Raw genomic sequence first — 25,677 nt, 5'->3', positions numbered from 1 at the left:
CTAGTAGGTATTCATTAAGATGATTATACCACATTCGACCAAATTGTTTCAATCCATATAAAGATTTTTGTAGTTTAATAGAATAAACACTTTCGGGTTTATCATAAAAGGCTTTAAGCATTTTGAATCTTTTAGGGACTTTCATATGGATATCTTTATCTAATGATCCATATTGACATGTTGTAAATACATCAATTAATCATGTATATAGAGTTTATGAGACTACCAAACCAATCAAAAATTTGAAAGTGATTCCATCCATAAATAGAGAATAAGTTTCCTCATAATCAAACCCAAGTCTTTGTAATAAACCTTGTGCAACAAGTCGTGCCTTATATCAAACAATTTCATTGTTCTCATTTCATTTTCTAACAAAAACTCATCTATACCTAATAGGCATAACACCTTTAGGTGCATAAACTACAGGTCCAAATACTTCATGTTTTACATTTGAGTTTAACTTTGTTTGGATTGCTTCTTTCCACATTGGCCAATCATTTTTATGTCGACATTCTTCGATAGTTAGTGATTCAATTTTATCATCACATCTGATGATGCCAAAAGTAACCTTTAATGCAAATGTGTCATTATGACAATTTTATTTTGATCCAAAATCTCTCATGTGTGAACATAGTTTATGGAGATCTCATTATTTTCACTTACTTGGATCTTTTCAAGATGTCCCACTTTAGAAGAATCAATATTAAAAATAATTTTAACACAGTATTTATCGCTTGTTTTATGGATGATGAATCTTTAAAAGTACCATCATTTATATGTTGTAATTTTTGTTTTCTAGGATTTTTATCTTTAGCACCAACAAGTTTTTCGCGCTTCAGAAGTGGTATAGATTTATTTGCTACTATGTTGCTTTTTTTTCTTCAGGGATTTCAATTATAGATGAAGCATTTGCAGGTAGAATAAAGGATTTAACCATCTTTTCACTGTTTATGAAAATATCTGGTAATTGACTTACAATATTTTATAAATGAATTATATTTTGAACTTCAAGTTCACATTGATTTGTCATTAGATCAAAATGAGATAATTTCGGGTTATTTCAAGTAATTTTTTATTGAGCTTCAAGCACTAATTTTTCTTTCCTTAATGATGGGAAAATGTTCTCATTAAAATAACAGTATTCAAAATGTACCTTAAAAACATCATCAATCAAAGGTTCAAGAAATCTAATAATAGATGGAGAATTGAAACCAATATAAATTTATATTCTACATTGTGGACCCATTTTGGTCCTTTGTGAGAGGGGTGCTATAGGCATATATACCGCATAACCAAAAGTTCATAAATAAAATATATTTGGTGGTATACCAAAAACAAGTTGCAAATGAGAATATTTATGATTAACATTTGGTCTAATTTTAACCAATGATGCAGCATGTAGTATAATATATCCCCAAATAGATGTAAGCAATTTTGATTTCATAAGTAATGGTCTTGCAATTACTTGAAGACAATTTATAAATGATTTTTCTAGACCATTTTGAGCATGTACATGTGCAACAAGATGTTTAACATCAATTCTAATATAATGCAAAAAATTATCAAATATCTGAGAAGTAAACTCACCAACATTGTCCAATCAAATTTTCTTAATTAGATAATCAGGAACTTGCATTCGTAGTTTGATAATCTATGTTATTAATCTAGTAAGTGCAATATTTTGACTCGAAAGTAAACAAAAATGTGATAATTTACTTGATACATCAATCAATGCCATAAAATATCTAAAAAGTTTATATGGTGGATGAATAGGTCCACATATATCTCCTTGAATTCTTTCGAGAAAAGATTGTAATTCTATAACAACTTTTGATGGAGATGGCTTGACAATTAATTTATTTTGAGAACATGTAACTCATGGATCTTCCCTTGGTAAAAGAATCTTCAAGTTCTTTAAAGTATATCCATGTAAACTTTCAATAATTCATTGCATCATTATTGATCTCGGATATCCAAGTCGATCATGTCAAAGCATAGATATTTATTGGTCAGAACACTTCTAGTGTATCACAATATTTGTTTCAATAAATTTCATGATCATATAATAAATTCTAGAAAAGAAGTAAGTAATTTTTCAAGTACAAGCTTCTGGCCTAAAATACATGAAATAATATAAAGATATTATTTTTTGCCTTCATTTATTGCTTCAATATGATAACTATTAGCATGTATATCCTTAAAACTGAGTCAAATTTCTTCTAGACTCAGGTGAATATAATTCATCTTAGATGTCCAGTTTTGTGTTATTTGGTAACAAAATATTAACTCTTCTAGAGCCTTTAATCATGTTTGTTAGATATGATATTGTGGTGACATTAGCTTTAATTAATGTCAAACATTCAAAATATTTCTTTTCTTTGAGAATTATATGCTTTGTTGCACTGTTTACCAGACATAAATCTTCATCACAAAAAATCATGTCTCTATTTAAAATACAATTAAAGTTTATTATTTAACTCAAATAAAATTGACATTTTTTTATTGTGAATACAATAAGATAAATATCATAATATGAATAAAAAAATATTAATTATCTCCAAGGATTCCACCATTAAGTATGTTATATGTTTTATCTGGGTTTTTAAAGAAATCAGAAACATCAAGATAAGCATAATGACCTTCAGAATCATCTTTATAAATAAAATTAGTCTCAATTGCGTTTTGTTTCGGAGAGACTTAATATAAATTTATAAGATATTTTGGCATGAGACAAGTGCGAGACTAATTTTAATGCATACCGCACTTATAACACTTATCTTCAGGTTTATGCAAATTATTGCCCTTTTCTTATTTGGGTTCATTGTGTCTCCATTTCTGGCGGTATGTTGGGTTTCCTTTTAAAGGATTATCTCTTCTCTTTTTTTCATTTATTTTTCCTATATCTACACCCTTGATTCTTTCTTATCTTTTGGACAAAAGTTTCATTCACTTAAGGGAATGATTTAGAACCCGTGGGATGGGATTGATGATTTTTCATCAAAAGCTTATTATTTTGTTAAGCCAAAATAAGATATGAAATTAGTTTTGAGTACCTTTTGAAATTATATTCTTTATATTATTTATGCAGTACAATATTTGAGGCATGCCAAATAAAGAATGTTTTCTCTAATATTTGGTATTCTATGATATTTTCACCATAGAATTTTAGTTGTGAGGTCATTTTAAAATGAGCAAAATTATATTAACTAATCAATTTAAAATCTTGCAACCTCATGTGTAACCAATTATAATGAGATTAAGAAAGTATGGTAAACTTTTGATGGTTATATCTTTCTTTTAGATTTTACCACAAAACAAGAGGATCTTTTATTATGAGATATTCAACTTGTAATCCTTCATGAAAATGATAGCGAATGAAAATCATTACTTTTGCACGATCCTATAGGGATATATTATTTTTTTCTTTGATGGTCTTTCCAAAATTCATAGCTTTCAAATAAATCTTAGCCTTAAGGATCAACGACAAATAATTATTCTCAAAGATACCAAGAGTGGTAAATTCAAGTTTTGTCAAATTCAACATTATCTATATAAAAAAGAAATAACTTTTAAATAAAATCATGAATATAAAAGAAAAAAAATCAATCTTTTAATATTGTTATTTATTTAGCTCTTTAGAAATACTAGTTCTTTGAGAACTATATTTAATTTATTTAATTCTTCAAGAACTTACAATATTAATTATTCAGGAACTTTAAATCATGATGAATAAAAAAAAATATGTTAAAATAAGTTCCAGAACCAAATATATTCCATAAAATATGAACAATAATGAAAAGAAAGAAAACATTAAAATTGAAACAAGTCACATAACATAGGAGTTCATGCATGTCAAGATTTCAATATAAATTAATTTGAGTGATCATGTTAATAACGTGTTAAAAAATAAAAAACAAGTAAAAACATACATATTCCGATTAAAATTTTAAAAAGAAATTCATATCTTTTCTTATATTTTTTTCAATATTTAGAATACAAAACAAGTAGTGTATTTATAGAATAAAAGAATGAAAATATTAAAGGATACTAAGAAATTTAAGTATAATGAAAAACTAAAAGATTAAACCCAAGAGTTATGAAGTCTAAGAAATTCTAATGGGCATTTAATATATAACAAGACTTTAAATTTTAAAGGTTTTTCTCGTTTTTAATAAAAGGATTTTGGAATGGAAAAATAATTTATAAATAAAATTTAGTTGTATAACAACAATATCCTTTCATATATATATATATATATATATATATATATATATATATATATATATATATATATATATATATATATATATATATATATATATATATATATCTCACACAATTTTCTATAATTTATTATTATTAAATTAAACTTAGCTTATTGGTATTGTGATAAAACATTAAAATGATTTTTATATATATATTTTTTATTTTTAATATCAACCTATTAAAATCATTAAAACACTTAAAAAATTAATTTGATGATTTTTTAAATAAAACACTAAGAGCAAACACTACGATATTCTCATACAGATCCAAAACTTAACCCTAACCAAGATTTTAATTTAACATAAATCACAATTACAAATTCAAGTTAGCATTAAGGAAGGTTAACAAAACAAAACGTGGTTTTATTAAAAACAATGATTAATTCAGATTGAGTTTGATAAGAGCAATGAGGTTAAGTCCCAAAGATTATTCTTAAATTTCTTGAAAGGAAAAGGCAAATGTTTTATCATTAGTTTTCAATTCCAACCTCCCTGGCAAAAAAAACTAAAAAAAATTAATTAGTTTCTTTCATTTTTTATGCTTTTTTAATCATCATTTCATCTCCCCTTGAAGAGATAAAAATAAATAAATAAGAAATCCAATATTTTGCAAATTACATGTACGCATCAAGTTGATTATAGATTCTCGTCCACCGAAAACAAATAAGAAAATTTATAAGATCGGATCATAATGATCAAGAGAAGATATAATACTATGTGAAGCTAAGATTTTTAAATTTATCAATATGGATTGCAGACATATTTTACTTCAAAAAGAAATCTGTTTGACGGGTGAAATTCAATACAAAAGAAACATGCTTTGCAGAAAGGCATGATCTTGGGATCCTAAGCAACTATTCCAAGAAACCGAAAAAAAAGTACTAAAAGGAACACGGAAAACGATGATCATAATGAAAAATGAAGCAAAATGATCTATGATTCTTTCTGCATCTGTTGAGAAGAGCTCTTTTATTCTCCTGCTTTTGAATCTTAAAGGAAGAGTCCTCTTGCAAAGTTTCATACCTGCGGTAGTTCTTTAAGCTGCTCCTTTCCCATTGAATCTCATGTCCATGCCCAGGTCTTGCTGAACAATGGAACCTTTTTAGGGTTTTACCCATGTATTTCATACTTGGAGAATCTTTTTGCGCCAGGAGAAGCATTTCAACAGAACACAAAGACACCCTTTTCTGAGGTGATCATTCTTCTTGCAGAAGCAGTTCCAACAATTCTCTCTAGCTACAACATCCAAGAACAGAACAGATTGTATCAACAAACTACGGCTCACGGAGGATGTGTGAACATTATTTGGGAGGTAGAAGTTACCAGTTTATGGTGCCACTCCTCCACCCCTCCATACACCCACACAAACACACACAAAAAAAAAAAAAAAAAAAAAAAAAACATACAAACAACCCTGCACAACCAATGTACTAACAGATCCAGATAAATCAATAGGTTACCTGGAGTTGATCGAACTGAGAAAAGAGCACAGTGCATGTCATGTCATCAGCCCCTTCAAGCATGTTGACAACCTATCAAAAAATAAAGACGAAAAGAAAACTTGAAGGTTAATGAGATAGCAAAGATGGATTCCATGCTAAGTGAAAAAGTAGTTCACTTCAAAGTAATGCTTCAATTAGTTTGCAGAATAATGACAGTCAAAGCTACCAATTTCACAGGAAACATGCTCACCTCCGGGAAGAACTCCTTCCTCTCAGGGAGAGAATAGACGATCAAATTTCGAACACCACCAATCTACTCATCATGAAAAAGAAGGATCCATGATTTTAATAATGCTAAACACCAGTCTTGTGTTGGAAGAAGACTAAAAGAAATAATAGTTGGAGCAAGAAAAGTAACTAGCAGTTAAAAAGAGAAATGCCGTGCCTTGTATCTACGGTAAAAATGAAATCTTTCTGTGTAAAGCATGATTTTCTTTTCTCCATTACGAAACCAATTCCGCATACGAGTGACATCCCTTGGTTCGGCGTAGCTAAAGATCAAAGCCAATGTGGGTTATTGCAATTGCAAACTAAAGTGGAAAGTGATGTTGCATAATGCAGGACAGATAAATTAACAGACATAACACAACAGATAAAAAGGAACAACAAATAAAAGGAGAAGCTTCTTACTCTCCAAGCAGACACAGGGATGCATTCTGCGACTTCAAAAAGTTACGAAGTCGAACATATTCATAGTAAGAACTAATAAATAGCATAACCCCACCCTGCAAGAAATTTCATGTAAAGGTAACAATGGCAATTATCTCAAAGCAAGTGCATGCTAAAATTGATCAATATATTTACCTCATCTGAATCTTTAATTTTTGGGAACACCTGCATCAGAAAAAATATCAACATCCTGATATTTGTGGCAAATGAGAAGAGAATCTTGTACTAATCAATCACAGAATTCTTGAAATGCCATTCATTTTCTCACCCCTGAGAAATCCCCATCCACTTGTGAGAGAGTGTGTGTGCACTGAAATGCATGAGTCAACTTCTGACAAAGTACACACACTAACACAGAATTGGGTTTAGCATACAACAATTGTATACTCGGTTAAAACAGCGGATGCATGCCTGTCTCCATCTTACACCAAACAGGAAGTAAAAAGTAGGATATTGATGACTTGTTCCTCCAGATGGTTAAATGCTATGATTACATCTATTCTTTCTTAAATATAAGGGTGGGAAAATGCAAGTAAAATTAAATCGTGGGTGGTTCATTTTTTCATCTCCGTCTTAAATGCAACCCCAATGTATTAACTAACAAAATAATGTAACATATTTCTGTCAAGTTGTACTTTTTTTATTGGTTTCTGTTTCTTTATACAGTGATGGGATTAGAAACTATCCCTTCCCTTCCTGTTGGGAATTTTTCCACCATCACATTGGCAAAAAAAAAATTTGCTGCTTGTCGCCTTTCTGGTCCTCAATTCAATAGTTAAAGGCTAGAGACTTTGTTGGTGCAATAACAAAAAATATATTAGATATCTTGACATCTTGTGGGTTCATTAGAAGAAGCAAACAACCAGTGATAAGAGAGATGCTATTAAATGTTCTATCCACAAAAAAAAAAATTTGCATATCCACAGTTGAAATGTAAAATATATATATATTCCAGACCGACCTTCTGAACAAAGTAGTCAAGTCGAGCATTGTCAGCTTCTGCCACAGAGTCTGCATCAAATCGCTGATAAATCTTCAAGGACGAAGATGAACAAAAGCATTTAGCAACAAAACCAAACTAAATGGTTCTATCAGATTTCAGCCATAGATCAGAAATGCAAACTTGTTATCTTCTAACAAAATAGGCAACACAGTTAAGAACAGCTTAAATTTCGCAATGAGCAATTGAATTGCAAAACTGCACAAAACCATTGGAAAAGGGCTAGAAAATCACATGAACAATTCTTTGATCTAAAAAACTCATTATGTGTGGAGCACATACAAATGTATATAGTTCTAACCTACTCTGTGACAAAACATGACTGACTTTGAACAAAAACGCCCTTGTATTTTGGTTTCTTCCTATTAATAATTGTAGACACTTTTGATTTTACCATCTACAACGTGGAAATGCCTTTACCATCTTTTTCATTATAAGCATTCTTCCAATTATTAATTGTAGGCTCATTTCCTATCAAAACAGTACACTAATTAGACCTCTTCTCACAGAGAAGGGGTCACCACAGTAATGGAAGATTGAGCTTTGGGAACATGTGATCATTAACAAGTAACCCAGATCCCATCTTTCATCGTCATCTTTTTATTACTGTCATTGTTATTACTTTTATCACACAACTGTCCATAACAATGCAGGTTACCTGAATTATGCACAAATCTTGTTAAAAAATCAATTCGCATGCACATCGTGTATACATATTTTCTTATGATGCACAGCTCTATGTTTTTCTTATTTCCCGGTTTGCTATGGATTATCCCACAGAATATAAAACAGGTTTAGTTTGAAACTTTAAGGAAAACAGAAGCAATATGACAAATTAGAAGATGATGCAATAATTCTAACAGAATATATATACATATAGATGTGTGTGTGTGTCTCTTTTTAAAAAATATGGCCGTTTGAAACAATTTACTAGTGGAATTTGGAGACTCTTGGGTGGTCCTGAATAAGATGGAGGACATGTTGCTGCTCTTTGTAGGTTCAGGGAAAGGCAAGAGTTGCAGTTTTTCTGAGCATTGGGCTATGCTAGTCAGTATATGAAATATTTAAATGGAGAGAAAATCCCAAATAATTAAGGGCTGTTCCAAATTGAGACTGCTGTTCTGAGGTAGGATAACTTTTTATAGCATCATAAAGGAAGGCTGTTCTGTATCAATTTTTCCTGGTCTCAATGAAGATCCTCCTTGTTGTAACTACATCTCTTTGAGCAAAATTTCCTCTGTTGATATATATAAGGCAACATGGAGAACCAGGTGTGCATTCTATTGGTTTTCATTTCTGCCGCACTTCAAATACCCTTTACAGAGTTTTCTGAATTTCTTTTTCTATTTGTCTTGGAAAGAAAACAAATGAGGGAAGACAAACAAACAAATGACATCTGAAAGTGGCCAGTTCATCACATACCTACAAATTTAAGCAATGAAACAAACGAGACAAGGAAGGCATACCTGTCGTACTTGGTCTGAGACTTTTGGAAGAACACCTTTATACTGACATATCAACTTTACCTGTCATTATTACTTAAAAGTGACTACTGCATAATTTGCAAGACAGCTGAATAAAATATTTCTGAAAGAAATGTACTTCATTTACATAAAAAGATGGCAAAAATTATCAATTTTCTAAAACGAAAAGGTGAAGAACAATACAATGCATTTATTGCTAGAAGATCCAAAACTCACGTGCAAATGAGTAACAGCACGTACATAAACAAAGTATACACTAGTAAGAAAAAAATTGCAAAGTAATACTTATTAAAAAAATAATAGGAGTATATTAAAATATGGAACAAATAAACAAGTCATCCACTGTTTAGTGGGATGATGTTGAACTATCAAAACCCATCAGGCTCAGCAAACATAATCATATCGTGAAAAATTCTAACAAAAACACTAGCACGAGAGTAAAAACAGCAAGCAAAGCCTTAATTCCAGACTAGTTGGGATCGGGAATTTGGATCCTTTCATGGCATTCCACAACATTGTAAACCAAATCCACCTTGATATCAAGATTAGTTTAAAATACCAGAAAGAAAATGCTTTTGCTCGATGAAAGCAAATGGGACATTGGGAAATCACATGTTAAAAACACTGATTCAAAGGGAAACATGACTGCTTGGCATCAATCCCTGCTGGAACTTGCCAAACAGAACGTAATATAAGCTTTAATTGGGCAAAAGAAAGTTTATTAGTGGGTTTTGTCAGGTCACACTAGTGACCAGGACCGCTAGGAGACCCTGAAAGCATGACCATATCAAGTCACGGACCTTTACTGTTTGATGCTGATTAAGATCTATCCATGGAAATCCAACCTTTGGCTTGGAAACTAAGATCTAGGTTTCATGTTAAAGTCCTCTTTTTCTTAACCTATTTTTCTTTATCAAGTTTTTGATAGAAGTCGCTGAAGTTTGGATCTAATTTGATGCACAAAAACAAAAAAAAACTCCTAATTCAAAACTCATACAACCAAACCTCATAAATATTGCCAATTTCAGATTATTGGATGATCAGAATTAAGATCAAAAGGAAAAATAGTTTTATTGTATGACTGTATTGCTATTGAAAAAAATGAAGTGAAGAACAATAGGCACACTATTGACAGTATGTCTGCTTGTGATACATATGCCAAATGACATCCATGTACACTATTTAGTTTGTCACCAGAAGGGAAAAAAAGAGTGATTGGAGGAGAGATGTGAGACGCTATGCTTACTCTTGATAGTTAAATATCCTTTGTTACTCACCTATATCTAACAATGTTGGATTTAAATTTCTAATTTCACCAAAAATAGTCCCTTGTGGATGAGACAAATTAAGGCAACAGGTTAATTTAAACTTTCACCAGAAATTGTCTTCCAATACACCCTTCCCATTCAGCAATAGCTTCTCAAGCCTTAATAACCCAAAGGCATTGAAAAACACCACCTAGACCACGATGTGCACAGCAAGCACAAGAAATAAAAATGGAGAACAATTAGCATACCTTTCCTCGGTAGTTTACACATTGACGATTGAAGGAAGCGTTAATGTCTGGAACAAGAAACCACATATGCGTTATTTGTACTTCTCATCAATATTTGTGTAGAGGGTATGATATAAGTAGTATCTTGGCATGAGTGACATGCACATAATTGATTAAAAGCAACAAAATTTTACAATCATAGATCCATGTCATCCAAAAGTTGCTGCAAACCCACAAATTGAACCAATCAAACATTCACTCTACACTTAATGAATTACATGATTAAGGGAAAACACTTGCAACACAGAATTCAGAATAAAGCCTTGATTTACTGTAGGTGATTAAGCAGGCAAAGTACTAAAATCAATAATGTAGTAGGAGATACAAAGTAAGAATCAAGTTACCTGGGTTTGCATAACAACCTAAAACAATTGTTTGCCGATAAAATCTGGCATGTCCATCCAAATACCTGAACATAAAAACAGCCATCATCAACCAAAGCATTTAAAGAAGAAAAGGTAAATTTCAATTCAAACAAAACTAAACGTTCACTATGCATTCTAAAACATCATCTAAGATTTTATCATTTAACATTCTGCAAATGACAGAACATAATCCTCCATCCCCATCTAATAGGAAAGTTCACAGTCAACATTGAAAAAATAGTAGAAACTGTCAACATACCACTTTCTAATGCGCATTATATCAGTCCCATGCTGCTTAGAAGGAATGCAATTCAATTGTTCAAGAACTGATGTAAGGAAGGCCCAATTCTGGATATCATTCATCAAAAAGTGAAAAGAACAAAATGGGAATCACATTCTACTAAGTATATGAAAAGCAACCAAAAAAATACAAGCCAGTATATTTCATGATCTACCTGCATTGCTATAACATCCGCATGATCAATGATAAGAACCTATTTGTCCAACAAACATAATCTTTCCATTAGTTTTAAGCATACTAATCATCGTGAAAAACAGATATTATAAAATCTAAGGACACAGACATAACCAACAAGCAAGTAAAAAGATCTTACCTCTATAGAAGAAAGATAATCCACATCTTTTTCCTTGTCACGTTTAGCTTCCTCAATTTTCTGACAAGAATGATGTGTTGTCAGTTACTTGCTTAAGAGAAAACTACAAGAAATCTGCTAATCTATGGCATAAAAACTGTAGAATCACATGAGTATAATGTGAAAGAGACTCAATTTATGAAGCAGGGAAGCTTAACTGTTCGCAGCTTCTTGCTGGAAGTTATGAAATCTCAAGCTTTCTTTTATGTGTTTTCCCCCAAATAATTATGGTTTTGATAATTAAGATCATGACTGCCACCAGCACCTCAGAACAAGGAGCTCTAGGCATCATACCCAAATAGAGAAATGAACCAAATTCATTAAACTTGGTTCAAAAGGACAAACAACTGACAGAAAACATTAAATATTGCAATCATCAATCTTGTCGCACATACTTAGAAAGGGAACTGAACATTCTACTTGGAAAATATATTGTTTCCCATAACATAATAACGACCTATCAAAATCCAAGAGGATTGATTCCACATCTGTAACAGGTTGTATCAGAGGGCCTATGAGTTCAACAGCAGCAGATAAGACATTTGGTCAAAAGGAATGAAAATATCATAAACGTTTTAGCGGTTCAAATATGTTCTGAGTGCAGTCTTCACAGTAGCCTGCATCTGCTAAATCAGCCACTATCATGGCTCGTTGGTGTTAGGTAGGAAGAAATACTAGAATTAGGAAAGAAAAGAATCTTAAAATCAGTTAAACTGTTGGTTTCAATATTGCCACCACCTTCTTTCTCTCCAACACTCCTACTGCCTTGGCTCATTTTAAATCAGACACTTCAGAAATGATTCTCATGCATGGACCTCTCTTTCTCACTATCTTCTTTGCCACCCAAAAAAGAAAGGAAGAAGAAAGCAAATATTATATTCAATTAAGTGATCACCTTTTTATGTGTAATCTAAAGGATACTAAAGCTTTTTGACATGGCCATTAGACAACACTTATGCCACATGATATCAAGAACCATTATATACCCTCTTCTTCCATGAATTTATCCATGTTTTACAGTAAAGAACAAGTTGTTATCCTACATTAAAAAATTACCATCCTTCACCTTGACATTTAGAATAGTCTAAAGAACAAAAAAATTGTGTGCAGGGTGGAAATTTACCTTCAGCAATGCCAAGGGAGAAGCGACTATCAAGTCTGAGGAATAGAAATCACTATATAACTTAATGCTCTTCCTACAAAAGATCAAAGGACAAAAAAAAAGTATTACATAAGATGAAGGCCATGCAGAAAATTGAATAACCTGAAAACAGTTCTGTATCAAGAAACGATTTTGCAAAAAAGGCCAGCACGTAACCTCTCCTCTTTTCACCATATTGAATGAGGATTGGGCACTCAAATTGACTCAACATATAGCGAAACATAGAAATAGTCAATGAGAACGTGCAGATCCTACCGAATAAAAAGAAATGACCAAAGGAAGAAAATTAAGGAGCATACAAATAGCCAGTTGTGTCTCTTATCATTGCAAAATTTTAATCTCAGAATTTTTTTTGAAGTGTGCAAAGGTATTAACAATCTTGGCAACAGGTAGCCAAATTCCAAATCCATTTAACCTTTCTCTGAACCACTTCTAATCCTGATCATGACCACCTTCCCAAACTAGGCAGTTGCTAATAAAGGATTAAATGACTTGAGCAGAAAACTCCCATAAGTAAATTTAGGACAAAACGAATAGCTCAGTAAATCAAATACAAAAACTCAGTCATTGATGGTTTTTTCACATCATAAAAATATCAATCGGCCTGCTTTATACAAGAAAGTAATTTACCTTGTAAATTTAATGCCTATCATAAATTTATCATCTACATTTCCATCAAAAAGTGCTTGATGGTCAGGTGGTTTTGAGGACTTCTGGGAGTTTGAGTTTTTAACACTTCCAGTTAACTCATTGGTGTTAACATTGTCTTCATCATCGTGATTTCCAAACTCGTTCGAGAAACGACTCATGTGCTCCACATTAACCTGTGAAAATAGATAAGTGTATACTTTGAAATCTTTATTCTAAGCATAAGGAAATAAAATCTTCAACAGCTTATCAGTTTTTTTCAACAGTGTACCATATGCAGAATAAGCAACCACTTTCATTTATGAGATTGTACAAAACCCTAGAAAAGCTTGTTCAAATATGAGAATCAATCTTCAAAACATACTAAGTTGAATGTGGATTCAAAAAAAAACAATTTTCTTACTAGTAAAAAAATAAAGACCTATTCGAGAAGTTTGGTATAAGGCTACATTTATTGAACCTTATGCCCTTCACTGCACTTGTTAATGAAAAAACCAATAGTAAGAGGAAGAACAGGCATGTATCAGCACGTCAAAAGTAGTTTACAAATCAAATATTTCTACATCTGAGAGACCGAAAGTCAAGTAGGCCACCTTATATGTCAATTCAGGCACCCAAAGTATTCAGGATTAGCTGGTGATGCAAGTTCAGTAAATATTACTGTTAAATAGCATCGTAAACCATGTTTAAAGAATGATTACAATTAATGAAAGCAAGGAACTATCACCTTGTAAGCTCCGGGGGTCAGTTGTATTAGCCTATTAACAGCACGATTTGCAATGCTTCTAAAGGGCAGTAGGATCAAAACCTGTAATACAGAATTAAAACAATCCCTTCTGAAGAAGCAAGTAAACATACCGATTTAGAAATAAGTGGTATGAGAAAGGAGAAAAAGGTGACAAAATTCAATTGCTTTTATCTTTTCAATCGATGGTATGTTTCTTACAAGGCAAGTTAGCTGGCTGAAAATGAATTATTTGATAGTAGCTCGTTAAATTGTAAATCTTGAAAATTGGCCACTCTAAACCAATTCAGTACAAAATTAAGCATTGATAATAATGGGTCTAGAGCTCCATGAGACAGAATTTATTGGTTCATGCAGCCTCAAACTTACATATGCTTCTCCCTCTGATTAATTGATTTCCAGAAAACTATGCCAACATTTAAACACAATATTGAATGACGCATCATAAATAAACATGCTTAAGATAAAAACTAACCGAAGCTTTTCCATGTGAAAGATGAAACTAAACATTTTATATGGCAAACCCAATTCCAAAGACTCATGGGAGACGAAGCTCATTTTTGTGTTGTACCCCTCAATGAAAGTTCAATGGTTTGAGACATGTTTGAATAAAACTACATGGGTGATTCTTTATTGAAAGCTAAAGAACTTTTTTGGCTCAAAGGGAAGAATGGCTTTTGTAAACAATGGTCCTGTCTCAATAACAAAACATCCTACAATGCACACAGAATTGAGATCTTTGTCTGGCCTATATGCTCTCATATAGCCAGGTCTTTCCATGCCTACAAAGCACAATTTTGCAATTGATACGGAATCCATAATTTGGCTCATAAGAATGACTACAATGGCATTTCTGACTTTTTTTTTTTCTTTTTGCAAAGGTGGTGAAACCTAGATGATACAAAGGAAAAATACAATTGCAAAACATATCATGACAAGTGAAGAGTAGTTATGTCTGCAATCAACAATGAGCATATATGTGTATGTGAGCAATCACTGCCATGCATCTCTATGTGAATCAGAATTTCCACAATTGACAGTGCACAGAAACAATAAGATGAATATTTATATGATACACAAACATGTGTCAAAGTGATATATTTTTAATAGAAGTGATATTGACATTATCGGAATATTTATATGATACACAAATATGTGTCAAAGTGATATTGACATTATCAGGGGTTGATGCTGGGATGCATTGGTCTTATGAGCATTTGTAATCCAGCTCTGCAAAGCTTGAATACTGCTCACATGCAGTTAGCATTGCATACAGATCAATGGAAACCACTCCACACTACCTTTGGACGGGTAAACCCATGATCAAGGAATTCATCACCACTAAGCAATTCATCCTTAGCATTCTCCCAATGCTTGCCCACTTTTGAATCATTCTTGGTCACAAGATCTCTCGTTCTGAAAATGTGATTTAGCTGCATGATGTTTTCATTTCACAATAATTAAGACCATTAGACAACAAAAATAATGGAAACTCTCTAGGAGAAGGGAAGTTCACATACACAGTGCATAATGTATGCATCCATGATGGCCAAGTCTTCTTTTAGGCCCTTGCGGTAAAAAGGCTTCTTGTTACAGTGCAAAATATCTCTGTAGCTATTGCCTAGTGAAAAAAAAAATAAGGGGGGCTTATGCACAATACTAGAAAGCAAATATAAACTATTTACAGAATAAAGTCCATGGTCATACATTTTTGGTAATATGATTGAAAAGTCATCAAACAAGAAAAAATATAATAGCAGATGCATCAAAACTAAGTCAAGCAGATAAATGACAGAGATGGAGAAAGCAACATGTAATTATTGCAATAAAACAGCATACAAAAAATACTTTGGATAAAACTCCAACAAGCTTTTTCTCAAATATTTGACAAGGATTAAAATCTGATTTGAGCAACTATATGGTCTCAAACCTTCTCATCATTTACGTTTATATTTAGACAAATTATGGTTATCTCTCATTCTCTATATCAAGTTAAACATGTCATATTTCTCGTCATTCCTACGTTATTAATTGTGCCTCCTAAACTAATTAGGATGGTGGTGTAATTAGACTAGAACATGTGAATAGATCCATCTCCTACCAATATTTCTAGAAATGTGAAAAAATCATGTTTCCAATTACTAAATCATATATTTTCATAGGGAACCAAAGTGAGATGCTCACAAGTGGGTGTTGAAAACATTGGCATAGGAGAACGAGAGGAGTAATTAAGAAGGAGAGTTGAGAGTATAAATAGAAACGCAAATGAAAAGGAAAGATACATGAAATCAATACTCTCAAATGGATCATTGATAACAGCCCTCCTAAACACCATATAGGTGCTTTTATACAGGCACCAAATACTAAATACTTGCTCTTACATAGGCACCAAAGTACTAATATAACCCCATAATGAATAGGAATAAAAGAAAAGCACTTCCGAAAAACGACACCTATGAAAACTTATCCAGGTTCAGAAGCCATAACATTCTACTGATTTTTTTATATGAGATTACATAAATTTCAAACTTCTTGATGATCAAGATCTGCAGTATATTTCTTGTTAATGTGAATGCTGATATTTACATGCTTTCAAGAAGAAAATTGCAGAAATATTCATGTATTGACATTAAAGTATTTTGGTGTGATCTGCATATCTTCTCCAGGGCATGATCTCAAGGAGTTCTATGCACGTTGTTTAGGGAACCTAGTGAGGTGCTAGGTCCTGTCAATCAATTTCCTTTCTCCCATATATCTATCACACAAGTAGCCCTTGTATTCCTAGTTTTTCTGTATCCAACCCCAGACCTACAAAAACATGAAGTTCAGATAGAATGATTGGACATTCTAAGAAGTCAAATGCTGTGATGCTAAAACAATCTAAGAGCAAGCAGAATTGGTATTCCACCAATCTGTTCTGATTACTAGCATCAGATGGTTTTTCAGCACACTTGTAAGGCACCCTTGGCATAGCTGACACATGAGGAATGGTATTTGCTCTTCGAATTTTTATTTCAAGATTAAACTCTGCAAGACTCAAAGAGGAGATCACAAAAGACAGAATAAATGGGACAATTCAAACAATTTAAACCACTGAATTGAGGTGTTCACTAGAACTGGCAATTTAACATTTTAAAAATAAAAGGTAATGGCATAGGGGATGTTTGTCAAAATTGGCTGTCTATTATTCATAAAAATAAAGGTTGAGGCACATGGGCTTTTCACTAACCATAGATATGAAAACTAGAGATATAAAGTTCTCTAGTACCCTAAATGCTTATAAATTATGACATCATGAATCTAAATAAATATATACCATTAAAATGCAGATAGGAGCAGCCAAATAAATAAAGATCATCTATAAAACCATGATGAGGCTTACAAAGAGAGAAGAAGAATCTCTGTGGAGATGAATGAAAATCATTGTTGCCAGATGTCCTGCACACATCCAACCAGTGTTTATATAACCTTTGCTTGAGACCACAATCAGAGTTTACGTTAGCTACCTGCACAAAAGTAATAAATGAACATGGTTGCATAATTAACAAACTGCATCTTCTATAACCTTAACACTTTTAACATTCAAGGTAATTACAATAACAATCCCTGAAGTAGTGAAAATTAGGGATCGCTCAAAAGTTTGAATGACTAATAGAAACCCCTCCACATTAAAGAAAATATCATAGATATTTATGACCATCATCTCTCTTTTTCTCTTGATATTTATGACTAATATCTCCTTGGACCACTATTTAAATGGCATATATTTGTGGGGGAAGGGCATATATTTAGACACTTCAAATAAAAATTATGACAACATAAAAATCCTATATAAACAAACCATTAAATTGGAACCTCCCTTTTTTCTATCGCATCATCTTCTTCATTTATCCTCTCCATTTAATCACAATGTACTAAGAATTCCGAGGCATATTTAAAATAGTGAAAAGGCCTCATAATTTACATAAATCTACAAAGGATGTACCACAATTTGTTTGTTTTGGAGTAATTTTATGAAGCCAATTTCAAGAATTTTATAAATTTACTCCTCCAAGTGGTTGATGTGGGATAGTAAGTATTTGGTGTCATTTTTTTATTTTTATTTTTGCACTGTTTCAATGCATTTAAAAGGATGCTTCAACAAGTCTCTTGATTTTCATTTGCATGGTTCCTACTTGAATTCTTAATGGAGGACACCCACTCTGCATTCCATAATCCCCTTTTCTTTTTATCTCACCTATATGTTGTATGTAGACGATAAATAATAGATTGGAGACAGACAGTATGAAAATTACCTCCAGAAAACACTCTCCTGTTCCTACCCACTTGCAATTTGGCATGCCAAAAGCAGGCACATCCCATTGATATTTCCACTTTTTCTTCAACAGATCCTCTACCTCAGTTTCTGGTAACTTATACTCTAAGTGAGAATGGAAAGAGCTGCACAAAGACAATTATACTTGAATTTCATGAAAAGCTTACAAGAGGACAAGAAACATACAAGTTCCATAGAGAAGTCAAAGTATTTATTCATTTCAGTTTAAGGATTGTAATAAATAATTCACCATATTCAGCAATGAAACTATCCAAATGTATATAATAACAATCATATTTTTATTTGAACACTCTGTAGCACAAGTAGTGATGAACAACAAAAGGAGAATATCAACTGCATAGAGCCAAACCCTTGTTGACCATTTTGCTCAAGACCCCATCATATTATCTATGAGATTCCAATGTACCATCTCTAAGCTTGTTTAAAAGACAAGTTCAAAAATAATTCATTCACTCTCTCTCCTCTCAGCATCATCCACAACCTCATACACAATTTGGGAAATAGAATCATCTTACTACACAACAATGACAATTGGCCAAACCTTGGTCAAGATTTTATAAATGCTGGCCATACATAAATAAGTCTATCCTTGACTTTTGTTGGATGATTCTTCTTATGCACTTGTAGAGTCAAGCCAAAGTGATGAGAGTGGAAATTATGCATTTCTTAAAATGCCATTTGCCTAAAACTTGCCAAAAACATGACATTCAACTTATAGTTGTTTATTCATAAAAAGCCTGAAAGCACCTTTCTCCCCACACCATACTTTCATGGTCGATTACCTTTAAAAGCAATGTGCCATGCACAAGCATTCCAACCATTTGAAATGGTCATATCCAAAACACAACCCCTGAAGTTACCTCACTATCAATGCAATTGTAGTTCAGCCCCTATTTTGTATTCTTTTACCCTCCCTTGTGAACTCCTCTTTACACCTCCATAGCCATCACTGCAATAAAGACCAATTAATCCAATTTGCTGACACTTCAATCCCCTTTTCTATAGTCAAAAGGTCTTTTCCATCTTGACTAGGTGATACTTCACTCATCACTAAATCACACACACGTCTCTCTAAAGTTTCACTTACTTCTCAGCCACATAAATCAAGTTGATGTATAGACTTTACAAGTGGAAGGTACTTGAAACATGTGGGAAAACTATCCAAAATGCACTTCATCATATTAAAAGGGACAAGAAATTGAATGAAAACAAGCAGACATGACTGCACTACAATAAATAGCCTATCTTCAATAAATCTCATTTTACGGTTTCAGCGGTATTGCCATAATCTAACTCTGTGAATTTGTGCAAGTTCCCATGAAAATTACATGCCACAAAAATTTCAAGTTTAACAATATGTAATAAAAAAGTAAAGGTACAGACAACCAGATTTATTTTCAAAGTACACACAACACTTGTTTTCAAAGTATACACAATATCTACCTTTTATTAGATTCACATATTGGAAAGAACCAAACTTCTGTTCATTCAAACATTATACAAATAAAAATGAACTCTAGAATGGAATGCATTGTGAGTTCATTCAAAGCCTTCCATGCCAGCAACTGAAGAAATAAATGAACACATCAATTCTTTTCCAGCCAAATACTATTCTATGGGAATACCTCTTCCATTAATTCCATTTTGCAAATTCATTTGTAAATTAAGCCCATCATAATACATGTAAGATTCAAAAAACAACAATTACTATGAAAAAGAAGATTCCACTCTGACTATAAGAATTACCAATTCACCAACCCAAGTCATAAAAAAAGGAATTGAAAAAATGTGTCAAACAACCGTTGAAGTAGTGTTGTTTAGCTGCATCCATCCACATAGAATATATCAGTTGCCAAACAATCTTAATGATGATGGTAATTAATAACAGTTATAAGCAATCATATAAGGAGCAGTGCCATTCAAAGGTACCTTCTGGAAGCTGGTGCCTTTGCAACAGTTTGGGACTTGACATCCAATTCTTGTTCTTGATCAGTGTTGGAGGCCTCCTGAATATCTTCTGAATCGGAATCTCCATCTGCATCCACAATGCCAACAGTTCTATGCTCTTGCAGGTCACTTTCATTATCATTTCCTACATACCAACATTAATAAGCCAAAGATTAAAAGAAGGGAAATACAGATTCATCAACCATCTTATATTAGCAAGATGCAACATAAAAATCCTTGAGCGATGCACAGTCTAGGTGAGTACAACATATTCATACAAAATATGAATTCAAAGGCAGATGAAAAGAAATAGTTGTGAGAATGCATAGCATGGTATCAAATTATATCACAAGGAGAAACCATGAACCAGCAACTGATCATTATATATTGGACCTCTAGAGGGATTTATAATGAGAGAATAAGTTATCCTCCTCAGGGAAACATAAAATCGCAATGAAGAACTGGTTCATCCAATTGAAATAGCTAATGATACACATGTACAAGAACCAAAAGCCAAACAGAATGAGAGAGAAAAGATATCTGTGATAACCAAGTTTTGAGAAAATCTGACCATTAAAATTCCTATCATTCCTTTCTAATGATGGACATTTTGATAGTTGATGAAAATATCCACTGGAGGGCTGCAAATTGATGCCAGTGTGAATATGGTCATATTGTTCAGACTTTCTTTAAAAAAATTGACTGGTCCCTCTAGACAAGTGATTCATATGAGACCTCAGCAATCTCATGTTACAACTTTATTAATGGAAAGCACTACCAATTCTGAGCATAACAAAAGAAGAAAAAAATTGCTCAACTAAGGTTTTTTCCTATTTTTGATCTTCATTTTATTCTAAAAGGACTTGTTAGTTCTTTTTGAGGAGCTATCTCATGCAAATTGAAAATGAAACTAACTTTTTTCAAAATATTTAATTAAAACATCCAAGTGATTAATTGTATTTTCTTACCATAAAACAGTTTGCATAAATATACACCAATTTAAAAACAAAGAACCTAAAAAGTGTTTTTACATTATCGAAAAGTGCATTTCCTTCCAAGTATTTGATATGAAGAAACCTAACCAATAGTATCATATTCCAAGATAACAAGTCTCTATGTTTTTGTTTTCCATCTGCATATCATGGAGATCCATGTTCCAGGTGCCTTCAAACTCACCTCCCTTTTTGGTAATGAAAAGGTATTAAGTTACCCATCCCTGTCCTAGCCTTGTTAACCAAACACCTTACAAATGGGAACAAGGGCCTCATTCTCACTCCTAGTAACCAACAGGGCTTTAGGATATTATTAGGAGCAACCTTCAGCATGAAAGAAAGTATTGATTACATCTTAGCATTTCTTAACACAACCAAGAACACTGGTAACTGATAATTGTTTAAAAGTGGTAGTGATGAAATGGGAGAAAAAGCAAGACAATAACTAAAAAGTGATGGCTGGCTATGAAAATATGTCCAATTTCAGCCTCCATTCAAGTTTCAAAGTCAGAAATAATACTGAATAGGGGCACCCCCTCTCGTCAATATTCTAAAACAAAAGGAATGTTAACAGTGATTAAAAACAATAGCATTAAATTACTGATATTACTTTTAGCAACATCCCTAAAATAACCAATGAAAACTTATTATTTTTCCTGCATAATTTTCAAGAAAACTATCATATAGTACCTTCTTCAACAGAATCTTCCTCAAACATGCTGAGAGATTGGGAGTCGCCAGCGACATCTTCCTCCAAGTCAATTTTACCTTCTTTTCTTGGTCTATGATCAAAGCAATATATAGTGAAGTATTAGTCATAAATGCCTCATTCCAGATCACCACAATTCTACACTTCAGAAGAAGAGGGAATCATCAACAGCCAACTAATACCTGGACCATAAAAGGAAATATAATTGACAAAAAACAGACCACACAAGCTTCAAATATTGGAGTGCAAAGATAGCAATAGCCACCCACCTATTTATAGTATAAACTACCCTTACACGACACAACAGATTTGGTTCTATCATTTCCCAAAGGTGAAACTTACTATACCGCACATGATTCTGTCAAACCACAAATAAAACAATGGAACTTAGATCTGTTTCCGTTTTCTTTTCTGTTTCCAACAAGATGGATAGCCACCAGCTTACCTAAATCCTGGCCAATAATTTCACCAAACAAACCCAAGTTCTGCTAGGATCTCCCGACTTGATAATACATGCAACAAACTAATCAAAATTAACCTCAACTTTCTTGAGGTGAAAACTGGAATAACAGCATCATAGAAATCTAGTCACCAAATAATCAATATCCATTCCCAAACCTATCAAAAGAAACCCCATATAAAATCTACAGTCACATAACCTTTATCCCTTCATTCCAAACCTCTTACACTAATTTTATAGCTACGCCGCAACATAGCACACATAGGACAATCTTCAAATCAACCTCATGTCAGGTCACTTCGAATGGTCTAATGCAGTTTGAATCTTCGAAACTAACATAAATTGAAACAAATAAAACGATTACCTTTTCTTCTGTTTCTGTTTCCCATCAGCCCAAGATTTGTTTGTTCTTTTGTGCCTCTTCAATCCTGCTTAATAAAAGTTTACCAATTAACCGATTCAAGTTGGAGCAAAGTTGAAGCACATGAAAAACCAATTCAATCTGCTTATGAAGTTGGATTGCCACCCAACATTCAAAGATTTTTTTAAGAAAAAATGGAGAAATAAACAAAAAAATAATAATATGACGTTGCTCACTGAGACATGGCGCTGGCATCTTTCAATGAATAGCTTAATTTCTGCACGTAATTGAATCTCTGTAGCGCTCTTTCTTTGATTCCTTCTGAAAAAGATCAAAAACAGAGAAAGGAATCAAGAATTCCTTCAAAACCCATTATCTCAAACCCACACTTATTTGCATTAAACACCTTGTTTCGCGAAATAACAAAAACTCATTAAAGGAACCTGCTCCTACTGCTGCTGGAGAAACGCGGTTTCTGCTGCGCGTGAATTTGAATTCGGCTGTGAGTGAATTGAGAAGGGTAGGGAGCAGCGGTTTCTTCTTTTTTCTCTGAAAATTGGGAGCGAAATCGGCCTTTTTGAACTTTAGGGTTTAGGGATATAATATGTTTTTCTTTAAAAAAAAATCAAAATGCATAATAAAAATAAAATTAAAAAATGGGATGGGGTCGGGTCGTCATGGAACCTGAAGCATAGTTAAAACAAGCCCGTGTTGTGGGTTGCAAGCGGGGTGTTTTCACACGTGGTAATAAAAAAAAAGCCTTTGAAAATTGTTTTGAGATAAAAAAGACGTGGTTTTTACATTGGCTCGCCGGCCTTAAATCATTTGATGGATTCAATAACAGTGAGGTTCTGGGTGCTTTATAAATAATTTTTCATATGAAAATACATATCATTAATGTTTTTTTATTTTTAAAAAATTATTTTTGACATCAGCACATCAAAACAATCCAAAACATACAAATCATATTAAATTTTAACAAAAAAAAAATCAATTTTTTTAGAAACGTAGCCGCAGCCACATTTCCAAACGTAACCTAAGTTAAGTCATTTATTAAGAATTATTTTATAATTCATGAGGAAAATATTGTTTCCCATGCATTCACCAATAAATAAATCACTTGAATTGCTATAATGATTTATCATTTTATTATTATTATTATTATGCTCTCGTAAACTCATAAACTCCAATTAATAGTCAATTAAAACATATTTATCAAGGAATAATAAAATTCAAAGATAGGGGATCAAGATGAAAGATATTGTAAAAAAATAGTTTTTCTAAACTTAGGGCTAAACATATACTTTGATCCTTTAACTTTTTAAATTATAAACTTTCGGTCCCTATAAACTTATGAAATTCAATTTTTATCTCAAACTTCATTTCTCTTTTTTTTTTTTTCATGATTTGAGAGAAGATAGAGAAAGTTTGTTGGATTCTGGTGGTAAAAAAAAAAAAAATCTTAGTTGGGATTGATTGCAACCGCGAAAACAGGTGGTTTTGGTGTTAATAGATTTCTTTTGATGGGAAAAGTTTATACAAGATGTTTTTCTCTTAAACTTGCTTAAAATGATAGATTTGAACTCGAAAAATATTCTAGTTTTGAATTAATTGTAGGTTTGGAGCTAATTTTCTAGTTGCCAGGGCCAGGGATATATATTTACAAGGTGTTTGAAGTGTTATTTTTTTTTTGTTTTTTCGTGTCAAAATATGATTGAAAATGAGTTTCTCTTGATCTGAAATAGACCAACCTGATTCCCAATGACTAGAGGTTGCTGGAATCTGGGCAGTGCAAGCAACGAGTTGTCTACTTTTTTTCAACGCATTAAAGGATTTTTTTAAAAAAAAAGACCCAAGCACGTGGGCTGCTCCTGGTCCTACCTAGCTCGAGAGACCATGCTTTGATTGCAATTCCATTTTTTTTCTTGCTTATTATTTTTTTCAATCTAACTACTTGATATTTAATTGATTATTAATTAGTCAACGTAATTTGTTTTGACATAATTTTTTTCCAATCACTTTAATGTTTTGTTGGTTCTTATTTTATTTGTGCCTATTTTAAATAAAAAAATTATAAAAAATATTTGTTAAACTTAATTGAGTCAATGACCCAAGTATAGATTTGGTTGATTAACATTGATAATTTTTTTTCATAAATAATTATTAGATATATGCATGAATTTTTTAAATTCCATTTAAAATTTTTTATTTACAAAAACATGCCGTCGTTATTTATTCTTCACTTATTTTTTTTTAACCCAAAACATAATAATATACAACTACACTTTTTTCACCATAAAAAACCCCAAAGACTTATTAGAATCTAGAACTTTTTATTTGAAAATAAACATTTTTTTTTCTATTTTTGTATAACCTCGTTTTGATTGTGGACAAATGGGGTTATTGTTGATGAATAAGTTTTTTTTGCTTTAGATTAACATGAATGTCCGGGTTAGTTTACGCGCATCTCGACTAATCTCATGAGCCCTGAAGTTAACAACCATGTAAGTCTCTAGTAGTCATCATATTAGCAACCACAAGATTCAAACCTGAAACCATAAAGGAATCAAATCTTTTAATCCCAAACTCTTACCGCTTTACTACCTAGATGATTATAAGACCCTTTTTTTTTATCCATAACACAATGCATGGGATTTATTTATATTTTCTTTATCTAATTATTTTTAATTATCTTTTACGGTGGAATTTGTGGTCCAATCATTCATCCCTCTATAATGCTTTTTACTGATTTTATAGAGATAAATATATAAAAATAAATTTGTAGATAAAATAATTTTATATAATTTCAAAAGAAAAAAAACCA

General features: G+C 32.3%; 1 protein-coding gene across 5 annotated transcripts; it reads right to left on the bottom strand.

The window, feature by feature from the left end:
- Positions 1–4,973: 4,973 nt before the first annotated feature.
- LOC133701701 (protein NUCLEOLAR FACTOR 1) lies at positions 4,974–23,484 on the bottom strand. 5 transcript variants are annotated; one of them, XM_062125727.1, is made up of 25 exons: positions 23,260–23,478; positions 23,090–23,174; positions 22,857–22,923; positions 22,014–22,105; positions 20,314–20,476; positions 18,344–18,488; positions 17,431–17,554; positions 15,569–15,669; positions 15,350–15,481; positions 14,031–14,111; positions 13,286–13,479; positions 12,617–12,689; positions 11,455–11,514; positions 11,296–11,334; positions 11,100–11,188; positions 10,820–10,884; positions 10,437–10,483; positions 8,903–8,962; positions 7,398–7,469; positions 6,572–6,601; positions 6,398–6,492; positions 6,153–6,258; positions 5,958–6,020; positions 5,726–5,797; positions 4,974–5,501 (listed from the first exon to the last, which is right to left on the bottom strand). In XM_062125727.1, exons 2-25 carry the CDS (start codon positions 23,106–23,108, stop codon positions 5,427–5,429), a joined length of 2,064 nt encoding a protein of 687 aa, XP_061981711.1. In that variant the 5' UTR covers positions 23,109–23,174; positions 23,260–23,478; the 3' UTR covers positions 4,974–5,426. The 5 variants fall into 5 exon arrangements, with proteins under 5 accessions (XP_061981711.1, XP_061981709.1, XP_061981713.1 ...); XM_062125725.1 differs by having other exon boundaries at positions 23,297–23,478; XM_062125729.1 differs by having other exon boundaries at positions 22,857–22,920; positions 23,260–23,477.
- Between the last annotated feature and the right edge of the window lie 2,193 nt (positions 23,485–25,677).

This window comes from Populus nigra, chromosome 8 (assembly GCF_951802175.1).
Source record: "Populus nigra chromosome 8, ddPopNigr1.1, whole genome shotgun sequence".
In the NCBI taxonomy this organism is placed as follows: Eukaryota; Viridiplantae; Streptophyta; class Magnoliopsida; order Malpighiales; family Salicaceae; genus Populus; species Populus nigra.
The sequence above is the reverse complement of the archived record's forward strand: the minus strand, read 5'-3'. Positions and strand labels throughout refer to the sequence as shown.

Bases quoted from the DNA above. Each gene is read 5' to 3' on its own strand.
- LOC133701701 (XM_062125727.1), bottom strand. The intron at 12,690-13,285 runs GTAAATTACTTT...GATCTTTTGTAG, and splicing joins ATAGGCATTAAATTTACAAG to GAAGAGCATTAAGTTATATA. The intron at 11,515-12,616 runs GTAAATTTCCAC...CATTCTTGTCAG, and splicing joins CTCCCTTGGCATTGCTGAAG to AAAATTGAGGAAGCTAAACG.